Source organism: Cavia porcellus, unplaced genomic scaffold (genome assembly GCF_034190915.1).
Source record: "Cavia porcellus strain 051 isolate PalLab524CR breed Dunkin Hartley unplaced genomic scaffold, mCavPor4.1 scaffold_19, whole genome shotgun sequence".
NCBI lineage: Eukaryota > Metazoa > Chordata > Mammalia > Rodentia > Caviidae > Cavia > Cavia porcellus.
Genome location: NW_026947502.1, coordinates 42,334,006 through 42,354,128, shown reverse-complemented (window position 1 = coordinate 42,354,128; position 20,123 = coordinate 42,334,006). Strand labels below are relative to the sequence as shown.

Here is a 20,123-nt window from a genome sequence, read left to right as displayed (position 1 = left end):
TGCTTTATCAGAATTCTTAAAATACCACTATGATCTTTTTAACTATAAACAGACATTTTCTGGTTTAAAAAGCTTGATGATTTAACGTGATACACATGTTTAGACAAAGTACAAGTACAGATGTCTAGTAGTATTAGATTTTAATTAGTTTGACAAGTTGTACTCCAAATGAATTTACTCATGTGTGATCATTACATATTACCATAATAATTATGTGAGCTAAATAATTAAAACTATATTTTTGTCAGTTTAATAAACCATCTTTCTTGCTGTAGGCACTTTGAATTTCTATCACGTTCACTTTCTGACTTGCTAACTCAGAAAATATAATAAGCCAAAAGAGGGAATTCTATAAGGTTCCAAAAAATTAGGGTTACTTGATAAACATGCCAAATAAACTACTTTATAAATAAAATGAATAAAATGTCACTAGCATCAATGTAGGCAAATATAAAATAATATAACAGATTGACATGTAAGAAAAATAATTTGGCAAGAAGTATCACAAATTAATAACAATGATTTCCATTCAAGTGTGGTGTTAGTGAAGTACTTTCATATTCATTAAATAATCAAGACCTTCAAACATGTTGGCAAGGCATATCCTTTAAGGAGAAATGCATAGAAAAATGTTAGGGGCCTGCATGTTGAACATTGTAACGGTTGATACATTGTGTCACCTTGATTTAGAAGCTTTACTAAGGGACTCAATAGTCCCAGGGAGCAGAAGACATGCCCTAGGGTAGGTGTTTACATCTAGAATGTTGTAATTGTTGATTTATTCCCTCAACTGAGAAGTTTAACCAAGTGACCCTGCAGGGGGGCAGCATAATCACTTTGTAAACATCCTCAGCAGGTGCAAAAGGAGGGCACTGATGTGCTGTATCTGTCCCAGGATGAGTAGCTTGCTTGCAATACAAAAAAGGAAAAGAGGCTTGCTCTTCTCCTTTTGTGCTCTTGCTGTTTTTGCTGTCTTCTGCTGCCTTGAACTGTTTCACCAAGCCACCCTGTTTTGGATGAAGTCAGCTGATTATAGACTAAAACCTCCACAAACTGTGAGCTAAATAAACCTTTCATTCCTTAATTTTGGGCTTCAGGTATTTTCTCTAAGCAATGAGGGAAAAGTAATTAAGACAGATAAATAAATTTATCAATGTTGATAGTAATGAAAGAAATAAAATGTGTGAAAATATACAATTTGGGGAACAAATGCAAGTCCAAGCACTTGTGAAGGAATAGAAAATATAAAGCACAGAAAATAAGCAAGTGAATGAAGAGTAGTTGTGCTGCATAATGTAACTAGATCTGTCAGCAGAAGTTTTCATTCCATACAAATAACATGATGTAATTTAGGACAAAACACAGAGTAAACAGTAATTAGCTACCATTCTAGCTAAAGGATGCCATAAAGGTTTGGGAGATATTGCTGACATACAAAAAGAACAACAACAACATAGAATAATTGTGATTTTCTGGATTCAATTACTCTAAAGTTACTGATTGTGAAGGCTGAGAGCTGCAGAATCCTGAAGTTGCACATTCACATTACCTCATCTATTTTATATTTCAGGACTGAAGCTCAGCAAGGAATTCAACCTTGCAGTCTTGTTACTGTAGGAATTTGTTTAGGGTCTGCTCAATGCCAGCATCCTTCTGTTGATATTACTTTCCTTACTCCCTACATTATAATTAAGGTTAGATGAGCCCAGAATATATCTATAATGACTCATCAGCTCTGCTAGACAAGATAAGTATGACATTATATGTTCATTTAAAATCAATCCTCAGACACAGTTAACCAATTTGATTAGTAACAGGTTGAGAAATAGAGCCTTACTTCTGGCTTCTCTGCTTTCAGACTAATGTTTTTGTATTAATGCAGTCTTATACAACATTATATAAATGTGTCATGGTTTATAGCATCAGTTAACTACATTTCTATAGTAGAGACACACAATTCTTTGAATATTTTCTGTAGATCAATGTGTCTGTAGATCAGTCTTTATATTAGGCTTACATATTCTTTGAGGAAAAAATTGTGTACTCACCTAATTAACTGAAGCTATGTTTTAATTTAGAATTTTGATAAAAGACAATTTGGTATGCAATTCTGAAATGGTTAAATAAAAATTATGTAGGCTGGTGAGTATCCTCAGACAGAACTCAAATATTGTGTCCAGTTAAAGGCTTTGATAAGACTAACACTTGTCATAATAAGGTTGTCGATTTCTCTTACTATAATTCTTTAGCAGGGCTTTTCTTTCCACCTCGGTTTAAAATAGCATTCTAATTTATGGTGAGAATGAAGGTATAATCAGGTAATATGAAAGGCCAAATAAACAGAGAATGCACAAATTAGCATCTTAGAAATATTAAGAATGATTTAATCTAATTCACATACAGATCTCCTTCCTTTTCTGGGTATATAGGGGCTACAAAGTCCTGTCAGATTTTTGTGGCTATGAAAAACAATGTAAAGCAGGAAATAAATACTTCTGCTGAAAGTTTCCAAGTTTTCAGATCCCAGTTGACTGTTCCCATTGTTGAGGTCCTGAGATGCAGTAGAATATCATGGAGAAGGAGTGTGAAGGAACGAAAGTGCTTACCTTTGGGTAGCCAGAAAGCAAGGGAAGGTGTGGAGACCGACTAGGTGAAAGAAAGCAAGGTGACTCCCAAAGTCACACCTTCAAGTTCCACTTCCTCCAACCAGCCCTCATTTCCTACTTCCATCACCTCCCAATAATGCCACAAAATACATCAAGGGATTAGTGTACTGAAAAATTGAACCCCACCATAGCTTTTGAAAAGCACATCCTCTAAGCTCTGGGTGGGACATTTTAGATCTTAACTGTAATACTGCGTCCATAGTTTTGACCAATCGATCAGGCAGGATCTGTGGGAAGCTTCTCCAGGCACCTGTTCCTTTATTTTGGGACCCTAGCAGAGGAAACTGGATCTGCACAGCCTGCACTACTTATACTATGGGGTGACAGCCTCAGGGCCTCCTCCCCTCACTAGTCCCCTAACCCAGGATGAACTTTGGGTAAGCAAGAAATAACCTGGAAACCTCTGAGATTCATACATAAATTGTTACTGAAGCATGGTGACCTATGCTGCATTAAGACTGAATTTTTTTTTTCTTTACTGAATATCTGCCAACTACTTTCTCTGACAAGTTATAGAAAACAGTGACTTCTGGTTTGAAGCCATATAATGTTTTCACTCATTAATTGGAATGGTTTTAATCTGGGTTGTTTTATTTTATTGTCTGTGATACTATTAATAGCTATTTTGAAGAAAATAAGACAGCGTAATAGCTAGTGGTGATTTAGTATCATCCTGTTTTGAAGCCCCATCAAGTTGTTGTTCGTCTGTTTCCATTAGTTTTAACAGGTTGTATCTTATTATATTTTAATGTATGCAATAGTATAAGCAAAAATTTTTATAGGCAAAGAGATAATATAGAAACCGATGTTCGGCTTCTGTTAGCTGGTTCTAAATACCCTGCAATACTTTCATTCTCTTGAATGGTTTCACACTATCTTGATAAGTTTGATGCTATAGTATACGAAGTTAGACTCAAATATTTCAAGGAAAGAAACACTATGGTGACTATGATTAATGTCAGGCTATCGGGTGGTGAAACACAATGATGCTTAAATTGCTTGGTTCTGACCAGTGTTGTTCTATTCATATGTTCTTTTATCTCAATCTCCCCCTTTTTCTTTTTTTAAAAAATTAATTTATTTCTTAGTATCTTTTAATTAAGGGAAAACATATATTATAGTAACTTTTTTCTTTTCCTATTAACCTGATTTGAACCCCTGTATTGCTCTCCACATATTGTTATGACTGATTTTATTATTTTGTTTAATAGTATCAAATTTTAGCGTATAGACAACCACTGTGAAGGCAACCAGGTATTCTATGATGCCCATTATGGTTTGACTATTACCTTCTTTGGAAGTCCTGTAAGGTCTCCAATGTGGGTTTTATTGGTCTTGTTCTGTACTGTTTAGTTCAATTCTTTTATACCAGCTGATATAGGTAACTCTTTTTAGGATAACAAGAGGCATAATGGTAACCATTGTTGATCACCTAGTAATCTCTTTTTGCATTATATACTATGTCCATCCTCCTGTTCTGAATGATTCTGTTTTGCTTTGTTACATTGGGTTTTTCTTTGTTCTGCTTTGTTTCATTTTGTTTTGTTTTCTTTCTTTTCCTCTTCAAAGAAAAAGTTATAAGAACTGTGAAAGAAACCAAAATGTGTGATTGTTAGCGTAAAAAAGAAAGGAAAGAAAGTGATCTAAAGGATATAACTGCAAGTATATTTAAGTGTGTAGGATAGAAAACCATTATTACTGAGTTTTTGTTGGATTATTGAACAGAACTGTCTGCAATTTTACTGATTTAATGTCCACTTTCTATGCTTTAATTTTGTAACCTAGACAACTGTTTCTGAGATGACAATATGTAATCTATTAACTAGTGAATTCTTACTGTATTTTTTCTCTTGAAATTCTGTATTACTTGTAGGCTTGTACTGTTTTGTTTTTTTCTCTTTAATAAAAAAAAGAAAAGAGTGACTTATGGTTATACAAATTACCTTGCAGAATGCAGGAGGGTCAATGCTTTAGTCCATTCTGAAAGCTGATGAAGAATGTGAGTTGTGGAGGAAAACTGTCTGCCTTGCAATTGTGGGTTGGCCATGTAATGACAGTGTTTTCATTTGTACAGTGTAGATAATAATCACAGATATTGGGATATCATAAAAGAAAAATGATGCTACAGGGAAACATAATGTATGCAAAACACTAAAGAAGGCATAAGGTAAGCTCCTGATAAGGGTTAGCTATCATACGTCATGCCATCAGGAATCCCAAACCACAATAGGCACACACTGTTTTATTTAGCTTGTCCAAAATGCCCTTTGCTGCTTAGCATAATTTGCACTGATATTATCAAATTGTGGAAAATCATTTCAATTGTCTAACAAAAAAGAATGGAAATATTTTGATTAGACAGGGTTCTAATGCACTGATTCTTTAGTGAATCTATTTCTGTTTTAATTCTAGAGGTCAAGGTTAAATAGATGAAATTCATAAATGAAATACAGTGAATGGTAGTGACATATTCAGGGCCGTAAGTTTGAATACTATGGAATCAAAACTTCTTACAGAAAGACCCAAAATGATAGTGTGAATTTAGATTTTAAAAAACTGAAAAAAGAAGTGGCTGGTATAATTGATAAAAAAATAAGGCTTGCATTATTCAGTAGCTCATTCATCTCAGATGGTGGCTAAATTGCCTAAAATTCCTTTCATATTCTGCAAAGATTAAACACATTAAGAATGTCAAAACAACATTAGGTGACTCTTTTCAAGCATCAAAATAACTGCTCAAACTAAACAAAAAGATGTTCAAATTGTGTGAAGAACACAATTAAGTGGTGATGTTTTGAGATAGGAAAGCATGAGAGTCACGTAAGCACAAAAATAGCAACCCCCACATATGACGGGACTGATGGTAGCAAATGCTAAACCAAGGTCCTGGATTCCTACATGTACAAACCAAAATCTTATCACTTACAAGTTAGTATTATAGTAATTTTTTTTGTCTTTTTCATTTTTATTGGTACCGGGGATCGAACTCACGACCGCCTGCTTGCAAGGCAGGTGCTTATGCTGCTGAGCTAAATCCCCAGCCCCCAATATTATAGTAATTCTAACACATGAAAAGTTGCAGAGGGAAGTTAATATACTGGTCTACTTTTGTTCACTCTTGAAGGTATAAACTATAAGTAACACTTCCTTCTTATTTTTTCCTGGCCTTCATACAACTATATACCCAATGTGGATTTAACTACATTTTAATTTCAATTTATATACAAAAAATATAACTTGTACATATCAGTGAGGTACCATATAATGTCTGACACGTTTAAATCAGATGAAACATTTATAGCTCCTCAAACATTTATCATTTCTGTGTGAAGAAAAGTTGCAAACTTCTTCATTTAGTTTTCTAAAAGGTAAAATGCATATATGTTAATTTTCTAGGCACAATATGCTGTAATAATATGTTATAATTTGGTTTAGATATCCCTGCAAAGCCTCATGTGGTCATGGGGGCAGGCTTCTAGAGTTTATGACTGATTCATGGTCCAGTGCTCCATTATGGGTGTAAGTCCTACACCCACCCTAGGGTGGATAGACTATATACAATGTAAGGGACTCAAAGAGTCTTCTCTGTGCTCCTCCCTTTTTGCTCTTATTGCTTTTGGTTATTACCACCACCATGAACTGATGCCTCTGTGCCATGCCATCCTGCCTTGGAGCAGATGATTACAGGCTGAAACATCCATAAACTGTGAACTAAAGAAAGTTTTCCTTCCTTAATTTTGTGGATTAGGTATTTTGGCCCAGCAATGAAAGAAAAGTAATCAACACACAGTATATCAGAGCTTAACTGGATTTTAAAAGGAGAGTTATTTGAAAAATCTTTACATTCTACATTAACTTTTCCTCTAAAGATTAGAATGCTAAATCTATGCTTCAAATGAAATGACATCCTAGTAATTACTGCTCCACCAAGATGTAGGTAACATTCAAGTTCAACACTATTGTGTGCTCTAATTGTAGCATCAGGTCTATCATTAATTCAGAATTGTATACCTTGAATGATTATAAAACTCTGAAATATTTACTCTAAAATCTTAATTAGTATGTCACCACTATACATTGACCCAGAAAATGTAATGTGATTTTCACGATAAATTGTAGTAATTGTCAGACACCATGAACTCTACCTAATTATGCAAGATAGCTTTTAAAATAATTTTATTTTTCATAAATTATTCTCTCGTTTATAAAACATAAGTTATTTTATCAAAATATATTGCAATGTAATCTTGTGATACAATTTTGAGTATATATTTTGGGAAAGTACACTACTAATAAAAGAATTAGGAGAAGAAAATAAATCCTTTGAATAAGCCTTATATTACATTCATTCAATGCCCCCCACCCCCATCGTTCAACAGAGATTGAAGGCTTGATTTAGTATACTCAGTACAATTATACATAGATCTTCTAAGATTTTTCTTCATGGAACACCAAAAAACAGCTATTGTTTCTTCTTTAGAATCTATAGATAAAAGATCATACATAAATCCAGAGGTGGTATAGCTGTAGCTCTGTGGTGATGCTAAAATACAAGTACTGATTTACCCAAAGAAAGCCATGTAGTACTTTTCCTTGTTTTTGTTCATAAAATAATTATGCAGTTATATTTCAAGTAAGATTTTTAGATTGAACTCCTTCTAATGGGTTCATTTTTCCTAGAGTGTTACTGAACACTAATGAGAGGGTTGTGAAATTGGAAAAGTGGGGAATTTCTCTTTTATCCATATCTTTGCATTTTATGTGAAGGTCTTTTAATAATTAGCTTAAGCATAACCTAAAGTATTCATTTTATTTTCCTTCAGAACTTACTGAAGTTGGATGAGAGCTTCCATTATTTTTTATTTTCTTTTTATAGTACATCAGTAGACACACAAGAATGTCCTCAAATTGGAAAAATCATTGTGTAAACTAGGAAGATAAATAATTTCCTCACTCAAATTTAAAAAGCATTCAGTCTACTGAAATACATTCTATTTTTACCCATTCAATGGATATTATTTTGCTATTTTACATTTTGCAGAAATGTCACCTACAAAGGAGGATGGCTACAAAGTCTATGGTGCATACTATGTATAAACACAAATGTTCAAATGCATGTGCTAGAAAAAAAGTCCTACTAAGTAATCTGAGGAAAGCATTTCTATTTAAAATCATTAGGAAAAGGAAAGATACATTTTATGGTGATTTACTGTACTATATGCAGGGCTTGTAGTTTAAAATTTAAATATTGAAAGCAGTGTTTATTGATAACAAAAAGTGTAAACTGCTGGGCTGTGTAGCATATGCCTGTAATCTCTTGGTAGTTTGAGAAAAGATGATTACAAGTCTGAAACCAGATGAAGCAATTTAGCAAGACACTCTCTCAGAAGTTAAAAACAAAACAAAACAGTAATAATAATAAAAGGTTAAGGCTAGAACTCAGTGAGAAGGTCAATCTCTAATATCACTAAAACAAAAACCAAAACCAAAGAAAACTTCAATCTCAGAGCATGCTGCAAAATTACGAATTGGGAAAATGAGTATATTATTGGTGGACTATAGTCTATATATGAATGAAAACAAATAATCTAGAATAAAGAACTCAAAAGGAAGATCAATACTGTTGTAACCTAACATTTATTGATTATAGATAAATAAACTATAACAGGAAAATAAAGTCAATAACTGCAACATTTTTGGATTGAGACTTAGCTTTCTAGATCAATGGTTAGTTATAAATGTGTTGAATGAAGAAATAGGTGTAATTTTGGCATAAGTCATGAATCAATCAGAAAAACATGGTTTTTTATCAAGATACTTTGTATTTCAAGAGATAGATTTGAACTTTTGAAGCCTTTTCTACACATCTGGCTCAGTGTCCTTTTTCAACCAGCCTGAATGATTCAATTTATTCAACTTATTGTATTTCAAGCAAATTTTTGCTCTGTGTTTGATCTGTGATTTCAAGGAAGTTCTACTTTGAGATCTGGCAGAATCTGTATCTATAAGAGGCATGGTCTCAAAAAATATACTGATTTTTAGGTCACAGTGACAAGTTAAAGAAAGAAGACAGGTGAAGGGAAGGAAATTGTGTCTATAACTATTTATATTCTTGATATCTGGTGCATATTTTAAGGGAATTATTTAAATACAGAAAGATGATGACTCCTGGGTTTATTTATATATGTAGTAAATGTTAACACATTATTTTGATATTCAGTAAGTCAATCATTTATTGGTTTTTACTAATTTGATCATGCCTTGAAAAATAAAAATCTATTTCACTTTTGCGTCCTGCCCAAAATAATTATCATATTTTAATAGAAACTGGTTTAAAAACAATGTTACAAATTACAAGGGTACAACCTGGAAGAGTCAACAAAGAAATTATTGGCGACTGCCATTCTGGGGCAGTGATATTTAGTTTTGAAACCAAGAGTCACTGCATACTCCAATTCACACAACAAACAAATTTTCCATCAGGTGATCCTCTACTCTTACCATGTAATGGACCACAGTTTTTCAGATACCTTTCCTCACCGCCACTGTAGGGAGATGAATTCATTTCCAGTCCTGGGGCAAAACATTTCATCAGTCCAAAGCCCAGCTTAACCATAAAGTTAATAAATTTCCTCAGCTGGCAAATGAGGATGAAGACTGTTATTTGGTGACAGAAGGAAAAGATTCCCACTCTCTTCTATGGAACAACAAAGAACTGTACCACCACTCACCCCTGAAGAAAACAAGCTCAAGGCTTATGCAGAACATACCCTGTTACCAGAAATATTTATATTTTCTTTTTAAATTCTCCTATAAACATGAGTTCTCTGATGGAGGCAGAGTTTGTTCGCACAGCAGGCAATTTTCCCCCACAGATTCAATGTGCTCGTTTCCAGTGCGTCATGGATGAATGGGAAGGGCTGGAGAATCACAGCGCTCAACGATGACTGAAGCTTAAAGACTGATCCTTGAAGTAGCGTCGTGGTGGTATGTAATATGCACATATAAAAGGTGTATTTATGGGTGGATTGTAATCTGTAATTTAGAAAATTCTGACATACACTTACTGAGATCTTCTCAAAACAGTTGCTACCCATTTCAATAAATATTGTGATGAGATTCAACAAACCAGTCCTTCATTTGAATTCTGAGGAACATTTGGTCTTATCATTATTTGTTATTTATTGACATAATGATGTTTCCACAACCAGTAAATTTTATTACATATATAGCTGAACATAATCGTATAGTATAGAAAATAAACTTTCTGATATCATTTTCGAATGCAAAACTAGTGACAAATATCTTTAGAAAAATAATAAAATAGTCCTTCATTTTTTAAATTCCTTCTTAAAAAGCATCAGATCAAAGTTAAGAGTATGAAATGTTATTAATGCATAGATGAATTAGTCATGAATCAAATGAATCACCCTGGGTATTTAATAAATCAAAATATTTGAAATTTAAAAGGTCACATTTTGTCATAATGAAATTGCAAAAACAACACATTTATACTGTTTCATTATTCTGCAGTTTGGATTAATTAACATTTAAAATAGTGTAAACCCAGGACATGAGCAGTGCACTGCATACTTACCGGGTGGTTTTATGACACTTTGTTGAATGCAGGATTAATATATTTGAGCTTTTTATTGCTTGAGTAGAAAGTGCTCATTACTTATTATTTAATGCTTATGATATAGAAATCTCTTAAAAATCAAGAAGTTTGTAAAATTGCATACGTCACACTGTCGTAGTGGTTGACTTCCTCAGAATGGTCCTCTGCGGTCTGGGTGCAGCGGGAGGAGGCACAGTTGCAGGTCTGAGAGGAGGGTGGCTGTGGCTGGGGCTTCCTCCCAGCCCCCCGTTTTCCAGCGGGAAAGGAGGAGGCCGGGGAGGTGGGGGCGGTGGCCCTCGGCGTAGTGCCTTTCCGGGCGGCAGGGGCACAGGCTCCCCATGCAGGCGGACCTCCCTGTGTCGCGCATTACACCGGTTATCACAGTCAGGGCAGTAGCCGTGGTATTGCACTTTCTCATTAAACCGCACCCGTTCTCGAGGTCCCATGGGGGGACACCCGTCTTTTTCAGGTCTGTGAGTCAGAGTCTGCACCTGGGTCTCGTCCATGTCAACCCCGGGGGTGCAGAGGAGGTCTCCGTTGGGGATCAGGCTGGGGCCCCCTGGAAGGCCCCCACCATGAAGCAGGGTGCCATTGGTCCTCCCATGGTGGGTGGTAGGCGCTACCCTACGAGGGTCATCGCTTTTCATGGGGGTCAGCCGTGGTGGTGGTGCTGGGGGGTGCGGCTTTCTCAGGACTGTGAGCACAGCTGAGGGCTGCACCAGGGCTCTGCTGAGTGGCTCCCGGATCTTCTCCATGCTGGAGGCCGTGCCACTGGAGCTGCTGTTCAGGGTGTCCGTCTTGGAGCTGTCAGTCAGCTCATCTTCCAGCTGTAGGTCAGAGGTCAGCGTATCGATCTGGTCAACGACCTGGTGGGAAGGACAAGGTAATTGTGTTGAAGAAGAACCCAAAGCAAACAGACCAGAAACTAGAGGTTGTTTTAATGCTGAGAAAAACTTAGATCTTGTATTTCTAACATTGTTCAAGGATGAGATGGGGAGACACAGCCTGTTGCCATGGTTAGAAAGTTACCAACTCAAACAGCCTTGAAATTCCAAATGCCAATTGCAAGATAAGTGTAGCTCAGTCAGGAAGAAATGTTTCTCCTACTTCTAAGTCACAGAGAGTTATCACTTCAAGGACACCTCTGCCCTGTCTCAGACAATGGATTCTTCCTCTATGTTATATGAGAGTAACCTGCTTTAACTTGTTTCTGTAAGAGTAAATGCTGCCTAGCAATTAGTGACAAACACATGTGCAACCAGCCATAGGATATTCTGTTATGTGCATTTTGCACTTTCTTCTGGAAACCTATACAAATGACTGGTAACCTGAGGTTGCAGTGATGGTTTGGAACAGAGATTTCTATCTGTCTGTTAGCACAATAAAGCTGACTTCTAAAGCTCTTCAAGTACCATGTTTTGTCTCCACTGGTCTGATCCTGAATTTCACATCATAATTTTGGGGCTCATTCCGGGAGACAATGTGCTGATCATTTGGTTACTGGTGGAGAGGCTGCTGGCTAACAGGGACTTGATTTCTGTACTGCAGATGAGATGGCCTGCCCTCTGATTCTCTTCTCAGAATTCCCTCAGCGGTCATAAAGTGGGAGACCCTGTGTGGCAGCAGTGACCTCATTGGACCCTAGAAGGAATGCAGTGACAGCTGACCCAGAAGGTAGGATATCCCTGCGATACCCTGCAGCTAGCCTCAGCCTGTAAGTTACTATTTCTATCTCCAATTTAGGATGATAGGGACACCGATCATGCCTTGCCATCATTAGCCAAGACAGCCAGATTCTGTCTTGTTTTTAGTCAGATTTCACTCTAGGGGTTGGGGATGGGAATATATTTAACCTCTGATTGTGTGTGAATGTGTGTACTGAGTGAGCACGGACTGTGTAAACCATAGACTGTTTCATCTGTGCACCAAGACTGGGAAGCACTAGTCCCAGTGCCTGATTACATGTGAATGGCCTCTCAGTGAGAGGTTCCCACCCTTTGTGGTGACTCCTTTTAAGGATACTACACACTTTATAGGGAGCCAGAATGGGTGCTAGTCAGACTAAGGTGACCACTTTAGAGGGCATGGTCGAAAGCTTCCCCAAAGGCCATGTGGAGGACCACAGAATGAAACTGAAACCATGGCACCTCCAAATATTTTGCTAAATGGAATGGCAGTGCCTGCCTGTGTCCTGCTTGGCCACCAGAAGGCCCTCTGAATGCAGAAATTGTTCACCAAGTTTGGCACTAGCTCGCTGAAAGCAGCCTAGAACAGTCCCCTATATTGACACTGGATAAACTTGTGTCAAACTCTGATGCCCCAGCTCTGAGCATGTGCTTACTAGGAGAAGGGAACTCTTTTGACCATAAAAACAAAACAAAACTCCCCTAGGTACACAAAGAATCAACATACTAAAAATATTTATTCTATCCTCCTTGAAAGTTCTGACAAGATGTTCTGCCACTGTGTATGGACGATGACCTGAATCTACCAGAAGCCCCACCGCCCCAAGAAGTGGATCCCAGCTGGCCACCAGGCAGCCACTCAAGCTCTAGGACTGGCACTGTCTCAGTCCCCAAGTATACCCTTGATATGGCTGCCCAGTTCACCACTGGCCATTCTCCCAGATTCTATAGCTCTGTCCCAGTCACTGATTGCTCTGCACCCAGCACTGATCCTTCCCATGCCTCAGCCAGTTTTGTCCCTACACAAACACTTCCTATAACCAAACTGGCTTCCTCCTCATCTCGAGCACCCTCTGTGAGTCAGTCACCTTCCTCCTTGGCACCAACTCCCTGAGCCACCTACTTGGTCTCTGCTGTCTGCACCACTGCTCCCGACAGAAACAGTGCCCATGCCCTCAGCTGCCAGCAATGTCTCTACAGTCTTCTCCATCCCTAGCTCAGTCCAGTCCCTGAGGGAACCAAGTCAGGCCTGCTCAGCTGCCAACTCTGCTCAGCGCATCTCCAGATGCCTCTCTGGGAATATCCCCATGGGCAGAGAGGATGGAATCAACAACCTGCTTTGTACTATCAGCCTTCTGGCTCCACTGACCTCAATTAGAAGCACCACATCCCATCCCACTTGGAAAAGCCACAAGCCACAGTTGATTTCTGGCTCTGATTTTTTTTTGCACACATCGGCCTAGCTGGGAAGATTGCCAACAAATCCTCCTGATCCTCTTCAGCACAGAATAACATACCCATATTTATGAGGAGAAGCAAAACTGGATAAAGACTAGAAGTGCAGACTCTACTGCCTACTCTGTCACTTAGATAAATGCAGCCTTCCTTTCTATTTGTCCAGACTGGTATTTTAATATGGCAAGGGACCATGAAGCTTTAAAACTTTACGGCGAGGCTCTTCTTGCAGGGATAAAGGGACGAGAAGGCCTATCAACTATTTACACTTGAACCAAAGAAATAGTAATTCTCAAGGCATTTATTTAACAAATATTTTTGAGCCCCTAATAAGTACAAATTCCCGTATTAGGAAATCACAGTACAATGGAAATAACAAAAAACAACCAAGGGGCCTATCCTCACTGAGATTAGGTTTTAATGGGAAACATTATTATTTGCTTTTTTTTTCTTGTACTGTAGATTAAACCTGGAGCTTTCACACTGAGCTTGTATTCCCACCCTTGTTTTATTTTTTGTTTTGAGACAAAAATCTCCCTAAATCACTAAATCTCCACCTTCAACTCTAGTAAGTTTCCCTTTTTATTTCTATTCTTAAATCTCTTTGGTCTTTCCTAACACCTTCATGATTTCCAATCTGCTTTTTGTTACAGGATATTTGCACACAGTAAATCTCTTCTTGAAATGCTCTCACTTTTCCTCTTTGTTAAATTTAACTCCAACAAATCTTTATCATTTAAATTAAACAGTCACTTATAAAGTGAGCTGTCTCAGTCCTACTACACCTATAGTGTATGTTAATGTGTTAAACATTTCCAAGAAATCAAACCTTTCATTCACATAATTTTAAATTATATTGTGTGTAGTAGTTTGAGCACTGAAATAATGGCTCCCAGCAGTGTGTGCTGGTACAGGCCTGTAATCCCAGTACTCAGGGAGGCTAAGGCAGGAGGATCACAAATTCAAGCCCAGCGAGGACAACACACTAGAGCACTGCTTCAAAGCATCTGCTCAGGAAAGAGCACATGGCAAGCTACTAATTCTATTATTTAAATAAATGAAGCACGAAGCATTATCTAATTACACACAGTGTTATACAGAAGCTGTACACAAACTATCATCCAGATACACCTCAGTGATATTACAGATACCAAAAAAAGATGAGGGGGGATAAAACTTACAATAACAAAAAGGAATACCAAGTACTTACAGAGCAAGAAAATTTAGGCAAATGGAATTCATTTGCACTGTTCTAGCTACGAGTAGGGGTATGAGTGCTACATAAAATATAAACAACAGAAAGAGGGCTAATGTGCTTTCACCTCCCTGCTTTCTGTGGGCTGTTTCTCCTCTGTAGACTACTCCACCTCACAGTCAGCTATTAATAGAAATCTATACAACTATGAGCCAGATATGCCTTTTCTTCTTCAATTCTGGGTGTCAGGTGTTGCAGATTTTAGGTGCATGCAGAGTGCAAGAGTTGTGGGGTTGCCTGGGAAGCCAGGCAGTGTGCCCTTAAGAGGGCAGTGCATGAGAACATGTTAAGTGTGAAGGTAAAGCAGAGTGGAGACTGCAGAAGTTTGGAGAAGCCAGAAATGTGAATTTTCTGAGGAAAAAACTGCAAGGTGGGAGCAGAAGCGGCCCAGGAGAGAAGTCATGGAAGCTAGAAGCACTGGAAGTGCTATAGAGGCTGAGCCACCCAAACCCTTGCCACAGATTGCCTCAGATTGTACATAGAAATACAGGACTTAATGTTCACCTTGATTGATTTTGGATTTGCTTTGGTCTCATTTCTTTGTATCCCCCACTTGTATCCTCTGGAATGGAAATATCTCTCTTGTGCCATTGAATGTTGAAAATGTTTAACTTTATTTTCATTTGTACAGGGCTCGCAGCTAAGAGTTTGCCTTCAATCTCAGAGGAAACTTTGGACTTGGACTTTTCAGCAATGTTGAAACTGTTATGACTTGGCAACTCTTAAAAGACAGACTAAATGCCTTTTGCATAAAGAGAGTACATTAGTCTTTGGGGGCCAAGGGCAGACTTTATGGCTTGTGTCTAGATATTACCCCAAACCCTCATGCAGTCACAGGTCTCAGCAATGAGAAAAAGTAGCTAAGCCAGTTCACTAAAAAGAAAGTAAAATACCATAAAGTAAAGACTGAAATGAAAGAAATGTAAACACAGATCTGGTAAAATAGTAAATAAAAATGTGTACTGATTATAAAAGGATGTGTTAATGATGAAATTGAAAGTGTATTAAAAATATGAAATTAAAATACTTAAAAAAATAACTTGTCTAATTGTATAAGAATCAAAGTCAAAGTATTTCAGGATCATTGTATTCTTTTTCAATTCTTCTTCTTTTTTTTTTTTTTTTTTTTTTTTTTTCGGTATTAGGGATCGAACTCATGACCTTGCACTTCCCAGGCAGGTGCTTGTACCACAGATCTAAATCCACTAAATCCCTGGCCCCACTGTATTCTTTTGTGTGTGAGAAAAAATCATTACTTATTTGAAACTGATTAAATTTAGATCTTATAAAGTCCAGAACATATATGAAAATTTTTAAGGAAACTACTGAAATAACAGGGTTAAAATTATAACTTCCACAATGAGATAAATAATAAAAATGAAAACAGAAATTTGAATAACTATTTAAAAGGCAAGAAATAAAGAAATTAAGAAAAAATCATGGTTGTATAAAAAAGTAAAATAATCTTATAGTGATGTTATTCAGAGCAAATGTAAATTGGTGAAAGTAACTTATTTAAAAAGTCCCTGCAGACAGAGGCTGAGGCCACCCTGGAGTACCTTTTGAGCTTTAGGTTAGCCTTGGGTACACAATGAAACCTTGTCTCAAAAAAACAAAGTTGTAAAAGTCATTGCTATCAAATGTAAAGTGAGAGAAAAGAGAAAAAACAAGGAAATAACCAAATGAAACCTGACTCAACAGGTAAAAAGACTTAAAGTCTTTCTTATGCAAAGAAACAATATAGTATTAACAATTTAGGTGAGTAAAAATAATGAAATGGAATTAAACATTTATAAGTACACATACGTAAAAACACACACCTAAGAAAATTTGAAAAATGTTTACAAACCAGTAATTCACATAAGCTTAACACCAAAGACCATAAAACATGTTCAGTTTGACTAGTAATAGAGAAAACACAAGCTGAAGAAATCTGTGACAGAATTTCAAACCTAATGGTTAGATCAGAGGTTAACAGTAGATAATCCAAGTTTTGGTGAGAATTTGTATAAATGAGAAATTCATTCATCACAAATGTAAATTCACTTTAGGAGCTTTTTAGCAATATCACAAATTGGACAAGGTTTATCTGGTCTAGGGAAACTAAGAGATGGTTACAGGGCTGTAAAACCAGAAGAGTGCTCTTGGGATCTTTTTGTTGTATTGTTACAGCTACCAGACATTATCATTCACCTAACCTCAGTGTATCTGCATTTCTCCAACACCCATTTGGGGACATCCAACATTGATACTGCTCCCTAGGGGGCCATCGTCTCATCTTTACAATAACATAATTGTATCATCTGACTGTTGCTTATTGTCCTTCACATTATATATTTGCTTACACACATAATATAAAACAATCAAGGGCAAGGTGATAAGCTACGTAGTAAAAGATTCAGGCTCTGTTTTTCTGCTTTGTTAGCCTTGGAGTGTAGCCACCAGTCCCTCCAAGTTCACAAGTGCAGTTGTGACTGACTACACACACATTTCAAGAGGAAAGATGGGAGGAGGTGGAAAGTATTCCTTTTCAATGAATGCTTAAGAAGCAATGGTTTTTATTAGCTTACATCGCAAATTATATCAAATATATACCCAAATTATATCAATCAGATACAAGGAAGATGGGAAACACAGGATTTTATTTGGGTTTCAAAGTACCCAGTGAAAAATCCTTAGTTTTCTAAAAAATGAGGAAAGGATACTGCAAAGAAACAAGCTACTTTTGAAAGAGACAACAACAAAACTTACACAAAATCATATACATTTAGTCATCCTTTTTGATAAGAAAATATGGAGAATATCAATTTAAATGTTTGTTTTTGTATGTGGTACTGGATATTAAATCTAGGGAGGGCCTTCTTACTGAGCTGTTACTCTTCAAGCCCTTACATTTTTGTTTTTATTTTTTTTTATTTTTTTATTTTTTTTTTTTATTTAAGAGGAAAAAGAGAAAAACACAAAACAAACCAAAGCGGCGTAAGGGTACACGCAATACAGAACTACAAAACAAAACAAAACAAAACGAAACAAAAAACCATATCAGTAAGAAATTACCTGCTAGTAGATTACACACTATTTTCTTGAAAATAGTTCCTCAAATCACAGTATCAAAGAACACAAGGTGGACATTCAAACAGGGAGACTGCAAACAGCTGTGTTCAATGTTCCAAAAACATTGATAAAGTCAGCTACTTAACACCCCCAAACACACTTGCTGTTATATCCGTTAGAGCTCTTTTTCTTTTTTTTTTTTTCCCTCTCTTTTTTACAACAAAATTTACACATCTTGGATTTTATTACTCCTTAGTGCTTATTACTTTCTTTGGGGGGGGGGAAGAATACAGTCAAATATGGCAAAACAAAGCTGTCAGTCAATACCAAGGATAGACGTAGCACATGGTGTAGAACAGAGTACAAGTTTATCAACAATGGTTATCAACGTTGTCCCTTGTTTCCTTAAAAAGAATTGTCTATCTTATTAGATATTATAAAGTTGGACAAAACAGTAGAGAACAAGACCAATAAAACTTAGGCATTGTAAACATTACAGGACTTCCAAAGAAGACAATAGTCAAACCAGAATGGGTATCTTAGTGAATCTTAGACAGTATCTCTCTAAGTCACTAAGTTGCCCAGGTTGGGCTCAAATCTGGGATCCTCCTGCTTCAGCCTCTCAATGTTATAGAATTACAGGCATGAAATACCACATTCCAAAACTTAGAAGTTTTTACTGAAAATTTTTTGAAACTTTTAAGAATAGAATACATTTTATAAGGTTTTATGATGCTTCATTTTTTAAGATGCATATGTGGGGAAATTTATTCCCCATTCACTGGAAATGAGCTGGTTTTAAAAATAAACAGCAATCAACATTATAATCAGTCTTGATGAAGAAAGCAAATACTCAATAGCTAATAATATTTTTAGCCAAAAGTAAGACAAAACTATGTGTCCTTCTTACCCTGTGTGTTCAACTGGATTCAATAAATATTTATCATGCACACATTTAGTATTTCTCCTCAAACTCTTATTTTAAATAAAAGTAGACAAAATTTACTACTTTTGTAGTAGTATTCAGGAACGTTTCTCAAGTAGATTATAAATTAACTAGAGATACATTGATAAACTGATCAAAAGATGAGACTAGCATCAGTGAAGTCAGGAAGAATTAATTGCGAGTCTAGAAGAGGAACACAGACCTGGTGAGAATGAGAAGTCACATATAAACTAGAGGGCACCACTGCCAAACCCCGAGGCCCCAAGGGGCACACACTGGGGAGCAGTTCCACATTTTAGGTGCAGTGAGACTTACAAGATGGCAGTAACACACGCCTCAGGGAAAAATAGAGGTTCTTTCCAGAAGAAATTGAGTGACTCGGGGTAAGAAGAAGGCTCTGAGTATCAGAACAAAGCGGTTTTTTATTTTTTGTCCACTAAGAACAATGAGGATTGGAGCTGCTGAGCTGCCTTCTACCTATTCCATTAAGGTCTTCCACATCTATCTGACATACTCAGAACTCTCAGTTACTAGCCTCTCCTTTCCACGCATCTTTAGGAACTCTATACATCTATATCAGAATATATGGCTGACAGTCATAAATATTTGAGTAGCAAGAGCACAAAATATAAATATCCCGTGAATGGACATATCAATATTGAAGATAAAGCTGATGTTCATATTGAACTAAAGAGAACTTTGCAGTAAGTCTTAAGTTAATGAGAGGCTTAAGAATATGTAGTTTCTGTATAAAAATGAACATATTGTTATACTTTAAAGGCAGATGGAAATAGGAAAATCATTTGTTATTTGAAATATAAAAATTACATTAAAAGGAAAGATTAATGGAATGGTTAAAAGACAAATTACAATATAACACATATCCTTAATAATAAAGCAAAAGTATTTTTAAAATGAAAATACAGGAAGAAAGTTAAAAGATACAGAGCAAAAAAAAAAAAAAAATCAATCCTGGAACTTATTAATGAATTAAGGAGCCACAAAAATTTTTTTAAAATTAAAAAAAAAAATAAAAATGAGATGGGATGGAAATTTTTGCATGGCTAAAAAGATAAGAAATATGAAATAAAAGTGGCCTTTATTTTAAGAATGTGGAGAGAGACTCCATTACCACCGAGGTCTGGCATTCTCTCTGCCCGACACGTGGTATGGGGGCATACATGTAGCTTAGGTTTGGGGTGGTGCCTAAGGGGCATTAGTGATGCGCAGGTAGCCCATTGGAATTCATTTCATGACACAGGTAAATTGCCTAGGGGTGGAGAAGATGACCTCAAGATAAAGCCTCTTGGTTCTGCCTCCCAGTCTCCTATGGCTGTAGCTTCCCATCCAGGACAAAATCCTTTCAAGATGGTAATAGTCAAAGATATAATTTTTAAAAATCCATAGTTAACAACAGAAATGGAGTTTTGGATAAAATTATCGA

The 20,123-nt window shown here is 36.6% G+C and overlaps 1 protein-coding gene across 3 annotated transcripts in view; it reads right to left on the bottom strand.

Moving 5' to 3' along the window:
• Positions 1–20,123, bottom strand: part of Prr16 (proline rich 16) — a 359,549-nt gene that overhangs the window by 139,108 nt on the left and 200,318 nt on the right. The window contains exon 2 of one of the 3 annotated variants that reach the window (XR_010041170.1): positions 10,264–11,150. Coding sequence is in view for 2 of the 3 variants with exons in the window: in XM_063230965.1 (XP_063087035.1) it covers positions 10,410–11,150 (741 nt within the window). In the remaining variant the exon portion in view is untranslated. Of the gene's footprint in view, positions 1–6,825; positions 11,151–20,123 lie in introns of those variants that run through there. The other 2 variants (XM_063230965.1, XM_063230966.1) reach the window with 2 other exon arrangements.